Genomic DNA, 18,488 nt, shown 5'->3' on the forward strand with positions numbered 1-18,488 from the left:
TGGGTTCCATCCCTAGACCCACTAATAATAATAATAATAATAATAATAATAATAATAATAATTCCTTCTCTGTAATGTATATTAAGATTGGAGGAGACAGTTGTTTAACCCTAGTTGAATGTGGCACAAGAAATAAGCAGTAGGTTCCTGAATGGAAAACAGATGGTTTGTTTTTCAAGTCTGCTTTGAACTCTAGGTTGTTTAATCATGCTTTTCATCATCAAGAGTGTTTCATATTTAAATGAATTATCCTGGCTGTTTTGTCTAACTAATTCCCTAAAAGTAGAAGATACATACCATTCAGACTACCTCTTGATTACTGGGCTATTGTAAAAGTAAGCATTATATATGGTAGAAAAGCCAGCAGGACGTTTAAGCCATTCTAATCTCACTGTTTCTAGTTACAGATTTTTCTGAATTAACACTAAATGGTAGCCTGGAAGAAAGGCTATCCTTTATTAACATGGTTACCTGCAGCCAGGTGCATTTCAAGTAAAATATGCTCAGGAGGTCCTCTTTAAGGTATTTATGTTCACTTTTGTTCCTGCCAAATACATTGTAATGTGTTAAAGTAACTTACATTTTAGGTATTTCCACATTGTAAATGTTGACCTAATATCTTAGGAATATGTGTGGGGTTTTTTGTTTGTTTTTTTGGTTTTTTTGGCAGTACTAAGGATGGATCCCAGGGGCCTTCTACCTCAGGGGTTATACTCCCAGACCTATTTCATATTTTATTTGGAAACAGGGTCTCACTAAGTTGCTGAGAGCCTCACTAAGTAGCTGAGGCTGGCTTCAAACCTGTGTGATCCTCCTGTCTCAACCTCCCAAGTACTGGGATTACAAGTGTGCGTCACCATGCCCGGCAAGACCTGTTTTTAAATAAGAAATAAAATCAGGAGCCGAGCGTGGTGGCGCACGCTTGTAATCTCAGCATTGGAGAGGCTGAGACTGGAGGATCGTGGTTCGCGGCAGCCTCAGCTACTTAGCGAAGCCCTCTGCAACTCAGTGACACCCTGTTTCAAAATAAAGGATAAAAATGCCAGGCTTGGTGGCGCACGCTTGTAATCCCCACGCTTGGGAGGCAGAGACAGGAGGACCGTACAGGTTCGAAGCCAGCCACGCGCGCTGGCTTAGGAGACCCTGTTTCCAAATAAAAATGTAAAAATAGGTCTGGGAGTGTAGCCTGGAGGTAGAAGGGCTCCCAGGAACCCCAGTACCACAAAAAAAATAAAAATTAAAATTAAAAAAATAAAGGATAAAAAATCGGGCAGGGGGTGTAGCTCGGAGGTCAAATGCCTCTGGGTTCCATCCCCAGACCTGCAAAACAAGAAAAAGAAAAAAAAAGAAATAAAATCATTCTAAGGGTGTAGCTTGGAGGTAGACTGCCTCTGGCCTCAGTTAGTACCACATACACACAAAAAGTAAATTGGAGGGAAAAATCCTGAACACACGTACCATGACACTGAAAGCAAAGTTTTGTTGAAAACAATTTCCCCTCAGCCCAATTATAGGACTGAGATGTGGATACTTATTATAAAACATTTTAATTTTAGATAGTATTAACCAAAAGAATTAATGGAATAACATTTTCTTGTTTGGGGTTTTTGCTTTGCCAGGGGCATTCTACCTCCTCACTACATCCCCAGCCCTATTTCATCTTTATTTTGAAGCAGGGTCTTGTTAGGTTAAGTCGTCTCACTACTTGCCGAGGCTGTCCTCAAACCTGCAATCCTCCTGTCTCAGCCTCCCAAGTACTGGGATTACCAGCATGTCCACCTCACGTGCCTTCTGCTTTTGTTTTTATGTTTTAGAAACAAAATTAAAATTAAGTGAAATCAAATAATGAGTAAAATGTCAGGCGTTTTATTTATCATTCTTTTTTAGGCCATGTTGTGTCCCAAAATAAATGGAGCTTAATTTTAGCATAGGTCAGAATACAGTGGACCTTTAATTAAAAAAAAAAAAAAAAAGAATGTAAATTTGACAGAACGCTAGGGCTCTCCTACAATCAAGCTGATCAGCGTGCATGCTGTACAAGGGCCGCCCTGTAGAATGGGGGAGAGCACTGAATGGAAATCAGGAAATCCAATTCCAGTTCTGCGTGTATGATTAACCTCTTTGAGACTCAGTTTCCATATCTTAAAAGTAATGTTGGACTAGTGATCTCTTAGGCACCTTTCAGCTCTGAAGCGCATTGATGCGGAGCACAGAATTAATGTAGGCGTTGATAACTATCGCAGCTTTGCTCCCGTGGCCTGATGTTAACCATGGACAGTCGTGTGTGTGATGCCAATTTAAAAAAATACAATCTCCAACTGAAACATCATTTGAGAAGAGTATTCAGTTAAGCCACATAGGATGGCTCATATCTGACCATTTGTAACCTAATGAATGGTAATTTTGTGTTGCTTAACCTAATATCTCCCTTCTAAAATGATCTACTTTGAAGTGAGAACCCAGATATAGAATGAGGGTTTAAAATTACACAGAAATCTACAATAAACACAGAGTGAAAAAATAAAAATATAAAAAAATTTAAAAAAGCATCTTGTTATCTAGCAGATAAATATATTGTTTTAATAAGATTCTTTTATATCCTGTAATATTTCTTTGCAATATCTCATTGGCTAAAATGAATTTAGCATAAGAAAAGTATATGTGCTCATTTACTTGGTGTCCACCTGATGCTTCTTCCTGGTTGGCTAGTAGATGTGTAGCAGAAAGGATTATCATCACTGGACAGCAGTGATGCTCTCCACCCTGTAGCACAGTGCTGAGACGGGGGTGCAGTCACTGTGTACATTTCAGTAATATTTCTAGACAGATTTTTTTTTTAATTTTATTAAAATTTTTATTTATTTTTTTATTTTTATTTATTTATTTTTTTTAATTTATTTTTTATTGGTGCAATGTATTCATGCATCATAGTGGTATAAAGAAAATACTTTTGTAGACATACATGCACATCTCGCCCAGTCTAGACAGATTTAAAATGAAATCAAGTCATGGAACTTACACTACCATCTTGTTTTTGCAAAACAAAATATATCCATACTATACTACAAAACATTAATGTCGACTTTGGAGAGGTTAGAGTACAGGTGACTTTTTGTTTTATTTATGCTTATTTTTATTTTTTATACTTAGATCCCAGCATAAATGAAAAAGGAAGAGGGAAAAAGGTAATTATCACAGAGTCAGAAAATAGACATATATGTAAAGTTTCAAGCAGAAAAAAGAGGATGATCCTGAAGATTCTCTATGAAAAATGAGCCTCCAAAACTGGTGATCCTGCTTCAGCTCGGCTCCTGAGGAGCAGCGTCAGAAGCAGGGCGGCGATAAGGATGCAGAGGGCGCAGACCGTGGGCACCACAATCTCCGAGACCATGTGCATGTGGCTGAGCAGAGGCTCTGAAACGACAGAGAGCAGACACCCTGTGAGCGTCGTCCAAATCTGGAACGACACTGGAAAAACCTGGGAGATGACACAGCCAAGTTTTCTAATTGTTCCCATTAATAGAAAAGAGAGCCTAGTAAATTCAACGTTATTTAAACATCATGGGGCTAGAGGTGTGACTCAATGGTAGGAGACTTGCCTAGCACACACAGGCCCTGGGTTTGAGCCCAGCACCACACAAAAAGAGAGTTTACACCAGGCATGTGGCGCATGCTTGTAATCTCAGTATTTGGGAGGCTGAGATAGGAGGATCATGAATTTGCATTTGCAGCCAGCTTCAGCTTCTTAGTGAGGCCCTCTGCAACTTAATGAGAGCCTGTTTCAAAAAATAAATAATAAAAAATAGAGTTGGGGATGTAGCTCAGAGGTAGAATGTCCCTGGGTTCAATCCCCAGTACCACAAAAAAGAGAGGGGGGGGGAATATAAAATATTTCAGAAGAATTTGAGAATGACTAAATTTGGTTCTCCCACAGGTACTAAAATAAAGTCTAAATGTGTATCAATATTTCAGAATATTAGCAGCCATATTCCTTGGTTCTTAAAAGTTTTGTTCAGAGGATTTTTGAAAGAAAATCCAAGGCAAAAATTTCCAACCTTTTGAGAATGTTATGCATCTTAAGAGGTCTGGGAATTTCTGTATTAAGATTTCATGTGGTAATTTGTGCATAATTTAACCCTTAAAAGTTGAACGGCAAGCTTTTCTTTGCATGTTACCCAGCAGTGGATACTGTATGATACCCATGTTGAGGCTGTGCTGGCGCCGGTTACAGAGGTCTCCAAGGCGCAGGCTGCATTCCCATGGGGTTCAAAGGCTCCTCAGTAAGCTCTGCAGTGTGAGCACACTACGTTTATTTTAGCTTAATGGCACATCCATTATTAATACTGTCTGATTTTATAGATATTTAGATATGGGGAGGTTGGTGAATGATGTTAGACTGGCTTATAAAAATATTAGATTGGAAGGATTTGGTCTAGTAGCTTCTGCATTGAATACCACAGTAAAGATTATTAAAATTTATTAAAATAGGAGGTGTATTTGTTTGATTACCCAAGTGGAGAAAGATAAAATTCAAAGAAACAGTGATATATCTTGGCATTTCGTGTGTGTGTGTGTGTGTGTGTGTATGTGTGTGTGTGTGTGTGTGTGTGTGAGAGAGAGAGAGAGAGAGACAGACAGACACTAGAGTTTGTATCCTGGGTATTCCACCTCTGAGCTACACTCCCAGCCCTATCTTATTGTTTTATCTTGAAATGGCCTCACTAAGTTCCTGAGGGCCTCGCTAAGTTGTTGAGGCTGTTCAAGAACCTGCAGTCCTCCTGTTCCAGCCTCCCAAGTACTGGGATTGCAGGCGAGCACACCACGCCCTGCTGCTTTGCTTTGCCCTTCTTTTCTTTTGTGTTTCTGGGAATTTTGAACCCAGAGGCATTCTACTTCAAGCTATACCCCCAGCTCAATTTTATTTATTTGGAAACGGTCTCACTAGGTTGATGAAAGTCTCACTACTAGCTGGGTGTGTTGGCATATGCTTGAGGCTGAGATAGGAGGACCAGGTTCGAGGACAGCCTCAGTAAACAGTGAGGCTCTCATCAACTTAGTAAGACCCTGTTACCAAATAAAAATAAAATAGAGTTGAGGGTCCTGGGTTTTATCCCCATTACCAAAAATAGTCTCACTACTTGCTGAGGCTATCCTTGATCCAGCGATGTTGGTCTTAGCCTCCCAAGTCCTGGGATTATAGGCGTGCGCCACCATGCCCAGCTCTGCTGCGTTTCTCGATACATACTCGTGTGTGTCTGAGTTATCTTACATTTCTGATTCTATTGCCTTCTGTGAGGTTGGACCTGGTTTTGTTTATTGCTTAAATTAAATTAATCCATAGTTAATAAAATTTAATAATTCCTTGCTAAATGAGTGAGCATAAAAGCTGAAGTGTTTTGGCTTTTCTTCATTTCATTTTTACATAATGGTTGGCTATTCCCCTTTCCACAAGTCTACTTTAACAAAAATGGTGGGTATATAAGTTTATAGTGTGATTCAGAAGGAGTAAAACTAGATTGATTAAAATGTTTCCTTAATTAATATTTGAAATTCTTGTAAAGCTGGCTGTGGTGGCACACACCTGTAATCTCATTTGGGAAGCTGAAACAGGAGGATCACAGGTTCAAGGACAGTCTCAGCAAGTAGTGTGACTCTCATCAATCTAGGGAGACCCTGTTTGAAAAATAAAATGGGGCTGGGGTTGTAGCTGAGAGGTAAAATGCCCCTGGGTTTAGTCCCCTGTAACACACACACACACACACACACACACACACACACACACACACACACACACGTAAAATAGAAAAGTGATTTAAAGTGGTTTGGGAGGCCCTGTGCAACACAGTGAGACCCTATTTCAAAATTAAGAATAAAAATTAGGGCTGGGGGTATTGCTAGGAGGTAGAATATCCCTGGGTTCCATCCTTGGTAACACTAAATAAATACATAGATAAATAAATAAAGTGGTTTGGGAAGATTAACCTCAGGTAGATCTCCATCTTGAGATTTTGGTAATGTCACTGTATGTATAATTATGTAGTTTAATTACCAAAGGAAATGATTAAAATCTACTCACCTGTAGCAAGCAGTTGGTTGTTGATTGAACAAGTTTCCAAGGCTTCAAGGTACCAGCTTTCTACCTGATAAAAATCCACATAAGTAATGTCTTAGACTAAATTTTTGTTTGAAATTATTTTTGGAATAATTTTTTTAATCTACCTATAGTTAACTTTAAACACCTGTGTGCATCATAGTACGGGAATCAAAGAATAGGTCTATTTTTAGGGAGCACACAATCTGGTACTTCTCTAATAATGTAAAAGTAGCAAATACTTGATAGCTGTTAGTTACCACCTCCACTTTTAGTCCCACTGGACTCACCTTAGAAGGATTTTGGTAAACAAATAAAATTTATTTTCTTTCCTTTTCTTTCCTTTTTTTTTTGGGGGGGGGGGTGAAGCCCAGGGGCTTTTCTACCTGTCAACTATCCTCCCAGACTTTTTTATACTTTATTTGGAAACAGGGTCTCGCTAAGTTGCAGAGCGCCTCAGTAAGTTAGCTGAGGCTGGCTTCGAACCTGCGCGATCCTCCTGTCTCAGCCTCCCAAGTGTGGGGATTACAAGCGTGTGCCACCACGCCCAGCTGAAATTTATTTTTAAATGTTTCTATTAAAATATTCTAAATTATAGTGTGTGTTCTCTGCCAGTAGGTGCAGCAATATAGAGAGCAGAAGACTAACGACCAAAACTGGAAGCTTGTCGGAAACATTGAGTAGATCTTAAGAGATAGTTTGATTGTTTTTAATCTTATTTTAGACCTGATGCTCTTTGTGGGAAAACTAAATTATATAAATTATATGGGTATTATACATTTGATTTACTTAACATGTTTGTTTGTTTTTTTCCTGGTACTGGGGGTGGAACCCAGGGGCATTCTACCTCTGAGCTACACCCCAGCACTACTTTTTATTCTTTATTTTGAAACAGGTCTCACTGATTTGCAAAGGGCCTCACCAAGTAGCTGAGGCTGTCTGTGAACTGTGATCCTTCTGGCTCAGCCTCCCAAATGCTGGGATTACAAGCGTGCGCCACCACGTCCAGCTTTACTTATGTTAGAATTTATTTGCATTAAGATTCAACATTTAGGCCGGGCGTGGTAGCGCACGCTTGTAATCCCTGCGCTTAGAAGGTGGATACAGGAGGATCGCACAGGTTCAAAGCCAGCCTCGCTGGTTTAAGAGACCCTGTTTCCAAATAAAATATAAAATTGGTCTGGGAGTGTAGACCAGAGGTAGAAGGGTTCCATCCCCAGTACCACAAACACACACACACACACACACACACCAAAAAAAAAAAAAACTCAACATTTAGAATAACATTTACTAGAAGACTACCCTAACATAATCCAGAGCAAGCAGGATTCATACATGACCTGCCCTTAGTATTCTGTGTTAGGGATTGAGTTTTGAAGTGTGCTTCCTCTATTTTTATTATTGTTATTGTTATTATTATTATTATTAGTAGTAGTAGTAGTAGTAGTAGTAGTAGTAGTAGTAGTGGTACTGGGGATGGAACCTAAGGGCATTCTACCTCTGGGCTATACCCCCCCGACCTATATTTTATTCTTTATTTTGAAACAGGGTCTCACTGAGTTGCAAAACTAAGTAGCTGATGCTGTCCACAAACCTGGATCCTCCTGTCTCAGAGCTTCACAAATGCTGGGATTACAAGCGTGCGCCACATGCCCGGCCTGTTTCCTCTATTTTAAACAAATGAGCCGAGAGGTGGTAAGGGGCAGGGCAAGAAAAGACAGCCATGCTTCACACCTCTCTTAGGGGAGAGGTGCTTGCCAACCACCTCAACGCTTAACCCGCCTCAACCTAGAACAGATAGCACGGACAGTGAGTCCTACCTCTCTTGGATTGGGGAACCCATTCGCAGTAATAATCTTCCTGTAATACAGGACTGAAGCCTTGGGGTAGCGAGGCTTATTTCGGATGTTAAACTCAACATAGTAGAATCCGTATCTATCCACATATCCTTTCTCCCACTCGAATTTATCCAACAGAGACCAGGAAGTATAGCCTTGTATATTAACGCCATCTTTTATAGCTGCAAAGACATTTTCTATTTTTAATATATTTCACTTAGGAAAACAGTATTTTGAAGATAGTAGTAAAATGTATTTATGTATGAGCTTTATTTTTTGCAGTACTAGAGATTAAATCCAGGGGCATTCTACCTCCAAGCCACACTCCCAACCCTATTTTTTATTCTTTAGTTTTGGAACAGAGTCTCACTAAGTAGCTGAGGCTGGCCACGAGCCTGCGATCCTCCTGTCTCAGCCTCCCACCTAAGTACCGGGGTTACAAGTGTACGTTACCACACTGGCGTAAGATGAGCTTTAAAAGTGAGTTTTAGTTGATCCTGTGTTATCAAATTTTGTCTAAGGAAAGCAGAAAAGTTTCTGAAGAGAGCCTTGGTTTGTATCTCACCTTTGAGCATTTCATTTATGTATCCTTTAAGGTAATGAATTCTCCACTCATCACATAATTGAGTGCACTGTAATTTTTGAGATGCTCCATTTTCTGTCACATATATGGGAGGATTTCTGTATTGAGTCTGCAAGGGAATCAAAGCAACAAGTATATGAAGAACTCTGGCTTTCAGGTATTCAAATCTGCCGCCTTTTTTTTTTTTTTTGTGGTCCCAGGGATAGAACACAGAGGCATCCGGGCTACACCCCAGCCCCCCCTTTTTTTGTGGTACTGGGGTTCCTGGAAACCCTTCTACCTCTGGGCTGCACTCCCAGACATATATATATAATTTTTTTTTTTAAACAGGGTCTCTTAAGCCATCAAGGCTGGCTTCAAACCTGCGCGATCCTCCTGTCTCTGCCTCCCAAGTGCAGGGATTACAAGCGTGCGCCACCACACCCGGCTCCCTATTTTTTATCCTTTATTTTGAAACAGGGTCTCACTGAGTTGCTGAGAGCCTCACTAAGTAGCTGAGGCTGGCTTCAAACCCATGCAATCCTCCTGTCAGCCTCCCAAGAGCTGGGATCACAAGTGTGCGTGGCCACACCCAGCCAAGCCTACCACATTCTAATCAAGTGCATTTTATTGGGTATCAATACATTTATTTAGAGGTGAGTCTGGGCAAGAGGCACATTTGTACACAAGAATGTATTTTACAAAAGTTGGCATTGTTGGAGGGAAAATGTACTTCAAGTCTTGTGCTTTCCCATATATTCTGTTTCGGGTGAGAAGGATAGCAAAATCATTAAAGAATTTTGGCTAGTTTATAGGTACAGCAGGCGTGAGTCTTCAAGTCCTATACCTAGTAGCCTCTGAGGTATGAATAACTGGGATTACTAACTTTCAAATGTCACTTGACCTTAAACTATGAGAATAGGAATTCAAGTGTAAAGTCCTTTACAGAGTTTAATATGACAGGCACCTGAGCAAAGTTGAGGAGCCTCCTAAGCCCCCACGGCACGGAGTAGAGCCACTGCGACCCCAGGTCTGGCCAATTTGGGTCAACAAGTTCTACCAGGTCACGGTCATTGTGGTAGCTGGGCCCCTGGCGGGAGGGGTAGTTCCTTTCCAAGATGTATCTTGTGGTAAAATGACCTAATCCCAAGAAATCAGATGTGCCTTTAATGTAGCTCTTTTCCTGGAGCGAGAACACTGGTAACCTCGACATGTCCAGGCCTTGTTCTGCACTCTTCTTTCCTGTTGAGAGGACACGACACCAAGTTTAATATTCTCACAATCTACTTTTATATTCCATGATGACACTGGCATGTAGACATAAAAGCTGGGCTTCAGGATTCATCTGTCTAGAAAATAGAACCTTGGCTTCCCAAAGTAGAATTAATTAATTTACTTATTTATTTTTTGTGGTACTGGGGGTGGAACCCAGAGGCTTTCTACCTCCGGGCTATACTCCCAGATCTTTTTTATATTTTATTTGGATTTGGAAACAGGGTCTCACTAAGTTGCTGAGAGCCTCACTAAGTATCTGAGGCTGGCTTCGAACCTGTGTGATCCTCCTGTCTCAGCCTCCAAGCACGGGGATTACAAGCGTGCGCCACCACGCCCGGCTCTGCTTCCTACTCTTTCACTTGGGTTCAACATAGACAGAACTGGAGAATGTTAAGTGAAGTAAGCCAGGCCACTGCATCCCACTCGCATTTGGAGTATAAAAAAATCGAACACAGCTGGGCGTGGTAGCACACACTTGTAATCCCAGTACTTGGGAGGCTGAGACAGGAGAATCACAGGTTCGTCGCCAGCCTCAGGTACTTAGTGAGGCCCTCTACAACTTAATGAGACTCTTTCAAAAATAAGGTAGGGGTGTAGCTCAGAGGTAGAATGCCCCTGGATTGAACTCAGCCAGGTGGGGTGCACACTTGTAATCCTAGTGCTGGGGAGGCTAAGACAGGAAGATCACAGGTTCAAGGATAACTTCAGCAACTTACAGCAAGGCCCACTGCAACTTAGACCAGTTTCAAAATAAAAAATATAACAGGCTGGGTGTATCTTAGAGGTAGGATCCCCTTGGGTTCTATCCGCAGTACCACCAAAAATAAAAATAAAAAAATTTTTGAACTCATAGAAGCTAGGAATTGAGGGGTGATTACCAGGGACTGGGGGTGGGGGAGGTTGAGCAATGAGCACGCAGTTAGTTTGATAGAACAGCAGGGCAACTACAGAAAACAATAATGTACTATACTGTGCGGCACTGGGGATTAAGCCCAGAGGCACTCTACCTCTGATCTATACCCCTTGCCTGATTGTATTTCTTATTTAGAACAGGGTCTCACTAAATTGTGGAAGCCCTCACTAAGTTGCTGAGGCTGGCTTTGAACCTGTGATCCTCAGCCTCCCAAGTGCTAGGATTATAAGCATGTGCCACCAAACTCAGTTCTATATTATACTTTTCAAAAAACTAGAAGAAAGGAGTTTATAAGTTGTGTGTGTGTGTGTGTGTGTGTGTGTGTGTGTGTGTGTGTGTGTGTGTGTATTACTGGGGATTGAACCCAGAGGCATTCTACCTCGGAGCTAAACCCCAGCCTGATTTTATTTCTTATTTGGAAACGGTCTCACTAAATTACAGAGGGCCTCACTAGGTTGTCGAGGCTGGCTTCAAACCTGTGATCCTCCTGTCTCAGCCTCCCAAGTCCTGGGATTACAAGCGTGTGCCATCACATCTGGCTTAGTTTTCGCCATAATGAAATGAATTTTCCAGCCTAGGGATAGAACCCAGAGCCTCGCACATGCCAGGCAAGCATCTGATTAGCCTGACTTAAGCAGTACCCTATGTGTACGTGTATCGTGTGCTACCCATAAATATGTATGATTTTTGTTTTTACATAGCAGTTAAATGAACTTATTTAAAAACATGAAAAAACATGCCGGGCGTGGTGGCGCACGCTTGTAATCCCTACGCTTGGGAGGCGGAGACAGGAGGATCGCGCTGGTTCGGAGCCAGCCGCGCTGGTTTAAGAGACCCTGTTTCCAAATATAAAATAGGTCTGGGAGTGTAGCCCAGAGATAGAAGGGCTTCCAGGAACCCCAGTACCACCAAAAAATAAAAATAAAAAATAAAATGAAAACATGACTCGGCTTACCAATATGGTCCTTCATGACTTGGGGGTAGTCGCCGGCATAAATGGGGTTAGCAAACCAGCCCAGGCAGAACTGCAGGTATCTCTCGGCAGCCTCTGTGTCATTGGGGTTATTAATGTCCACAGGCTCCCCCCAGTCGCAGTTCAGTGAAATCCCCACTAGACCTTAAAAGGGAGCGAAGCCGGCCAGTCAGCATGGCTGCTCCGGGGCCTGGGCCGGGGCTTGCACGCTCCCTCCCGCTCACCTCGCTGCTGGCGGCGCCACGTGGTGTGGTAGCGGTGCCAGGCTCGGGCGTGGGCCTGAGAGGAGAGGAATCCACGTGGGTGCCTGCCCCGTCCATTTCTTTCCCTCTTTTCAATGTGGGGTGGCCTTTCTCCTTCCTAACTCTAATCTGCCATTCTCTCAAACCCCGCCTCTGTGAGCCCCATGCAGTCTCCCTTCTGCCTCCAGAGGCACTCATCTCTGTGCTGCGGAGGAAACCTGGTCACTTATCATTTCCAAGATTCTTGCTAATGTGTCTTGGTTTTGTGCCTGTTTGTCTTTGGCAGCCAGGCAGTGCTTCCCCTCAGGCGCTCAGCAGGTTGGGAAAGTGTTGTGTGGGACAGGCAGGAGAGAGGCACCTGAATTGTGCTTGCTGGCTGACCTGCCTTACAGGCTTTTCAAAGGCCAGTTGGAGCCGAGCCTGGTGGCGCACGCTTGTAATCCCGGTACTTGGGTGGCTGAGACAGGAGCATCACAAGTTCAAGGCCACTCTGGGCAACTTAATGAGACATGGCTTCGAAATAAAAGAATAAAATAGGGCTGGAGGTGTAGCTCAAAGAATCCCTAGTACCACCAAAAAAAGGGGGGAAAAAGGGCTGGGAGTATATTTTACTTTTAAAAGGGCTGGGAGTACATTTTACTCAGAGGTAAAATGCCCCTAAGTTAAAAAAAAAAAAAAAAAAAACAACTAAAAAGGGCTGGGGGAGCCAGGTGTGGTGGTTCGGTGGTGCACACCTGTAATCCAGAACTTGGGAGGCTGAGACAGGCTTAGGAGGATTGCAGATCCAACAACAGACTCAGTAGTGAGACTCCTCAACCTGGGGAGACCCTGATTCCAAATAAGTAAAATTTGGCTGAGGGGTGTAGCTTGAAGGTGGGACGCACCACCATGCCCCGTTAGAGTTCTGCCTTTAAACATTCAGTTTAAGGAATCCTAAGCCAAATAGAGAAGGAATAAGGAAGTCCTCTCCAGCCATGAAGCTGAGGGTCTTTGTGTCGCCTGGTGGCGCTTGCCTTCCAGCCTGAGCTGTCTGCCCTCTGCCACATCCTTTGGGGCTGATCCCTCCACACCCAGAAGCCGGTTCCCCAGCCATCATCACCCGTACATGACTTGACTTCTTCCTCACTCTCTCTCCTCTCCTCTTAGCTTGTAACTCATGGCTGGCAGCTTCTCTGAATGTCTCCCCTGGCTGCACCAAAGCCCACCCCAAAGCAGGCAGCTTTCCACCCAAGGCCACTCCCCTCACACCCCCTCCCGTCTTCGCTGGACTGGACGCCCAGCAGCTACTGTAACACCCAGGCCACAGGTGTCAGACGGGCCCGCACCCTCCCGGATGAGTGCCACGCACCCCCCGGAGCCCAGCTCACCTGAATGATGTGGTGTGCTGCCCTGTACAGCCCGGTGCCCTGCAGCCTCAGGCCCGGTGCGTGCTGGCCCGTCTCGTAGCCTTTTTCTACCATTGCCTAGGGGGCCGGCAAGGGGGACCACAGGGCCCTGAGCAGCGGCAGGAGCACTTCAGCCCCCCACCAAGGGCCCCTGCTTACCCGAGGATCACTGAAAGTGATCCAGCGCTTCACGCGGTCCCCAAAGGCCTCGAAGCACAGGTCAGCGTAGTCTCTGAAGTAGCCGGCCATGCTGGCGTTCTGCCACCCGCCATATTTGACCTGGAGCAGCTGTCAACAGAGAGAGAAAGCCAGTGCTACAAGGGGACCTCTGGAGCCACTTGTCCAAGCGTGCGGGAGACAGGAGGGTGACTGCAGCACCGGGGACGTTAGCGTGTTCAGGATTGAGGAGCAGAGAGGCACGGGGTGGGTGTGCAGCCTTGGGGACAGTGATTTAACTTGGTGATTTAACTGTGCAGAAAAGGGTCGGGCGCCACTCTGTAGTTGAGCACACACTTAGCCTGTGTGAGACCCTGGGCTCAACTCTCGGCACCAATGTTTAAAAAGAAATGCGAGCCGGGTGTGTGGCGCACGCTTGTGATCCCAGCATTCAGGAGGCTGAGACCGACCGGAGGATAACGGTTTGTGGATCGCGGTTTGCAGACAGCCTCAGCTACTTAGGCTCTCTGTAACTTAGTGAGACCCTGTTTCAAAAAATAAAGAATAAAAATAGGGCAGGGGCTGTAGCTCGGAGGTTGAATGCCCCTAGGTTCCATCCCCAGACCCGCAAAAATAAATAAATAAACAGCCAGGCGTAGTGGTGCACGCTTGTAATTCCCACGCTTGGGAGGCAGAGACAGGAGGATCGTGCAGGTTCGAAGCCAGCCTCGCTGGCTTAAGAGAGACCCTGTTTCCAAATAAAAATATAAAAAAAAGAGGTGTCTGGGAGTGTAGCCCGGAGGTAGAAGGGTTTCCAGGAACCCCAGTGCCACCAAAATAAATAAATAAATAAATACATAAATAAATAAATAAATAAATAAATAGAAATGTGAGCCAGACATGGTGGCACATGCTTGTAATCCTAGTACTTGGGAGTCTGAGACAGGAGGATCACAGGTTCCTGGCCAGCCTTAACAATTTACTGAGGCCTTCCACAACTTAGTGAGACTTTGTTTTAAAATGAAGAATAAAAAACAGAGCTGGGAGGGTAGGTCGGAGTGTAATTCTGGGTTCCATCCCCAGTACTGCCACACAAAAAAAATGTGGAGAAAATTTGGAAGAGGATACTGGGTACTGGACCTGGTGTGTGTGGGGGGGGGTTGTCTACTTTCGAGGCATACACCCAGGCCTTTTCATTTTTATTTTGAAACAGGGTCTCAAGCCAGGCGTGGTGGCACACAAATTTGTAATCCCAGTACTTGGGAGGCTGAGACAAGGAGGATCGTGGTTCATGTGAGGCCCTCCACAATTTAGTGAGACCCTGTTTCAAAATATAAGAATAAAATAGGGTGTAGCTCAGAGGTAGAATGCCCCTGGGTTCAATCCCCAGAATGGAACATCCTCCCCCCCCCCAAAAAAAAAAGAATGCTAAACAAACCTGTTATGACATCATGTCCCCAAACCTGAGTCAAAAGATATTTCTTGGGCTGAGGGTATAGCGCTTGCCCTGGGCTCAATCCCTAGCACCAAAATAATAATAATGAGGAGGAGGGAGAGGAGGAGGAGGAGGAGGAAGAGTCACCCAGTCTGTGCCATCCTATTACATCAGCACAAATGGACTAAGCCAGAGAGCTGGATTTCTTCACTTGCTGACAGTCCCCAGGCAGAGTCCAGCCCCGGGCTGTCCCGCTTCAGCCTCCCAGGTCTCAGCAGGCCCCTCCCACCGAGCAGCCGCTCTGCCCCAACCACGCTGGCCTCACCTGCGGCAGGTCCCAGTGGTGCAGGGTCACCATGGGGGTGACGTTGCTCTTCAGTAGGGCATCGATGAGATCGCTGTAGAACTGGATTCCTTCCTCGTTCACCTGCTCAGCTGCAGGGATGAGAGTGACCCTGCCAGAAAGGCCCGAGGCCTTGCCTCTGGGTGGGGGGCAGTGTTCTGGACTCTTTGCAGCCTGGAGGCCCCCTAGCCGCGGGCATCAGCCTAGGGCTTAGCCACCCTGGGAGCCAGAGACCTGAGGCTGCTGCAGCGGCAGCCACGCTCCTGGCTGGTCTCTTTCCCAGGACCACGGACCCGAAAGCCAAGCGGCCCCGGGCTGTGCCAGCTCACCTCGGATGCCTGTGGGCAGCAGCCGCGGCCAGGACAGGGAGAATCGGTAGTGGCTGACGCCCAGCTCCTTCAGCAGAGCCATGTCCTCCTGTGTGGGCGGAGGTGGGCTGGGTCACAGGGCCACTCCTGCCTGCAGCTCTGAGTGGGTGAGGGCTGCCACCCCCTCCTTCTGCATGTGGGATGTATGCAGAGCTGTACAGTGAGTCCTGTCTGATATAGGACCTGGGGGCAGCCTGAGAAGTCCATCAGGGTGATGAATCCCCCAGGAAGAAGGTGCGGGGTTCAGGTGCTGCGCCTGCGGGCCTGGGCCGTGGCACCCGCCCTCAGCCCTCCTTACTTGGACTAAGGCCTGGTCCAGGTGGGGCTGCTTTCCTTCCCCTCCATCCCGGTCCCATAGGGGCTGGGGCGACCTTGCTACCCCGCCTTCTCCCCCCAGGCAGGTGCACGCCTCCCTCCTCACCTGCACCTTGTAGTAGCCATCACAGGCCGAATCTGCAGTCTCCTCCCCGAGCACCTTCCCCTTCCCGCTGTGCGTGAAGGCGTCCCAGATGCTGGGCCCCTTCCCGTCCTGGTCCCAGGCGCCCTCTGTCTGGTAGGCCGAGCTGCCCACGCCCCACGAGAAGCCTGCAGGTGGAGACCCCGACTGGGCCCTGGGCCACCCATGCGTCATGGGCTTTGGGCTGCCCTGGCCTCAGCATGGGCCCCTCCAGCCTCACCCCATTGCCCAGGGAGCGGAAGCGGGTGCGTCGGTGGGGAGGACAGAGTAATAATTTAAAAATTTTTTGAACAATTTTTGCTCTGATTACAGCATTTATGTCTACGGCCATACCACCCTGAATGTACCCAATCTTGTCTGATTACAGCATTTATTATCTGCATAGATTTAGTAAATTAATCTTTTTGGAATTTACATTTTATATTATTATTATTATTATTATTATTATTATATTTTTTGCAGTACTGGGGATAGAACTCAGGGGCATTTTACTTCCAAGCTACACACCCAACCTGATTTTTTATTCTTTTATTTTGAAACAGAGTCTCACTGAGTTGCAAAGGACCTCACTAAGTAGCTGAGGCTGTCCGCGAACCGCGATCCTCCTGTCTCAGCCTCCCAAATGCTGGGATTACAAGTGTGCGCCACCACACCTGGCTTTATTATTTCTTTTATTACTTTTGGAATTCTTGTTGTAGTATAGGGGAGTGGTGGGGATTGAACCCAAGCCACGCCCCTAGACTAATCTTCCTTCCTATTTATTTTGTGGCACTAGGGATTGAATCTAGGGGCATTCTACCTCTGAACTACGCCCCAGCCCTATTTTATTTATTTATTTATTTATTTATTTATTTATTCATTTATTTTGTGGGTCTGGGGATGGAACCCAGGGGCATTCGACCTCCGAGCTACACCCCCTGCCCTATTTTTTATTCTTTATTTTGAAACCGGGTCTCACTGAATTGCAGAGGTCTCACTTAGTAGCTGAGGCTGTCCACGAACCACGATTCTCAGGTCTCAGCCTCCCGAATGCTGGGATTACAAGCGTGCGCCACCACGCCCGGCTTCTTAGCCCTATTTTAATTTTTGTTTTGAAACAGGGTCTCGCTAGGTTACTGAGAATCTCCTTGCATTGCTGAGGATGTCCTTGAACCTGGATCTTCCTGTCTTGGCCTCCCGAGTACTGGGATTACAGGTGCACTGTGCCACTTCTTTATTTTAGAACCAGCACATAGAGTTGTGTTTCCTTTCTACCAGTAAGGAAGCTGAAACATCAAACTCCTTGGCACATCAGCCAAGGTGGGCAGGCCGACAGAGACAGACAGACAGGCCAGAGCAGCAGAGAGGTGAACGTACCCGGTGGGAAGGTTCCATAGCAGAAGGAGGGCTCTTCAGGGACCGCCTGCCTGGACAGCAGCAGCAGCACCCAGCACAGGGTGCCAGCCAGCAAGGGCTTCATGGCACACAGCCCTCCTCCATACCTGCCAAGAGTGCCTGTGGGGCCCGGGTGCCAGGTTGCAGCATAGGCCCAAGGAGGGGGACAGGAAGGGGTGTTTACCTGAGCTGGACACTGGACCCATTCTGCTCTGAACACCCAGTGGGCAGCTGTGGTCTGATGTGCAGGACTCCAGGACAGCCCTCGGACCCCATCTGAAGAGGGACCCAGCCCATACCCCTGGGGCCCTATCCAGGGGAAAATCACTCCACCTCAGGGCGCCCTGGTGGGATGGGAGAAATGGGGCAACAGGGTCCCTGCAGCCCCCCACCCCACACCCTCTAAGCTGGGCTCACCCTCCCCGCTGGGACCCGCTCTCCCATGCAGCCCAGCCAGCTTACCTAGGATGGTGCTTGGGTCCCTGCTGGCCCGAGCTCTCTGCCCAGCCCCAGGCCTGCAGGGAAGGCTCTGGGCGGGGGTGTGGTCTGTGGCCTTGACCCCCTACAAAGAGTTTCAATAGCTGCGTGGGGGAGGGTCGGCAGGAGTGCTGAGCTGGCCGGCGGGGCCTGAGTCAGCAGCCAGCAGCCTGGGCCAGCCAGCTGCCCCTCCCAGGGGACCTGCGGCCAGATGGGAGGGAGCCAGGCCCTCCGCGGGGAGGACCCGTGTGGGCTGCTGCAAAGGGTCCCTGAGGAAGCAAAGGGGCCTTTCCACTCCGGCCTCCTCTCTGTGGACCCCTTACCCACACCTTTACTCAGTCATTCAACCAGCACTGCTGCCAGAACAGCCAGCCAGAGGCTGCCCCAAGGTCCCCAGGGCCTTCCCTCTGTCGCTGCCTCCCTCAGCCAGCCTCCAGCTCCAGCCTCCCGCCTCTGCTGAGCCTCACCAGCCTCCAGCTCCAGCCTCCCGCCTCTGCTGAGCCTCACGGGGCCTTCTCATCCAGACAAGCCTCCCTGCTGTGTTGGTTAGCTCCTCCCTCCCTTCCTCCCTCCCTCTTTCTTCCTTTTTTGTTACTAGG

At 46.5% G+C, this 18,488-nt stretch overlaps 2 protein-coding genes across 2 annotated transcripts in view; one reads left to right on the plus strand and one right to left on the minus strand.

Moving 5' to 3' along the window:
• ZWILCH (zwilch kinetochore protein) overlaps positions 1 to 496 on the plus strand; it is a gene marked incomplete at both ends in the record, with an annotated part of 41,015 nt that extends 40,519 nt beyond the window's left edge. Inside the window, one exon of the mRNA XM_080691642.1 lies at positions 402 to 496. Coding sequence (XP_080547768.1) covers positions 402 to 496 — 95 coding nt within the window. The remainder of the gene's footprint in view (positions 1 to 401) is intronic.
• Positions 497 to 3,262: 2,766 nt separating this feature from the next.
• LCTL (lactase like) lies at positions 3,263 to 17,497 on the minus strand (the record flags this gene model as incomplete). The annotated part of the gene is made up of 13 exons (XM_080691643.1): positions 3,263 to 3,414; positions 6,077 to 6,140; positions 7,912 to 8,111; positions 8,495 to 8,621; positions 9,459 to 9,733; positions 11,635 to 11,796; positions 11,877 to 11,931; positions 13,262 to 13,357; positions 13,439 to 13,567; positions 15,196 to 15,305; positions 15,543 to 15,630; positions 16,003 to 16,166; positions 17,395 to 17,497. 13 exons carry the CDS (start codon positions 17,495 to 17,497, stop codon positions 3,263 to 3,265), a joined length of 1,725 nt encoding a protein of 574 aa, XP_080547769.1.
• Between the last annotated feature and the right edge of the window lie 991 nt (positions 17,498 to 18,488).

This window comes from Muscardinus avellanarius, assembly GCF_963383645.1.
Source record: "Muscardinus avellanarius genome assembly, chromosome: 3".
NCBI classification, from domain to species: Eukaryota; Metazoa; Chordata; class Mammalia; order Rodentia; family Gliridae; genus Muscardinus; species Muscardinus avellanarius.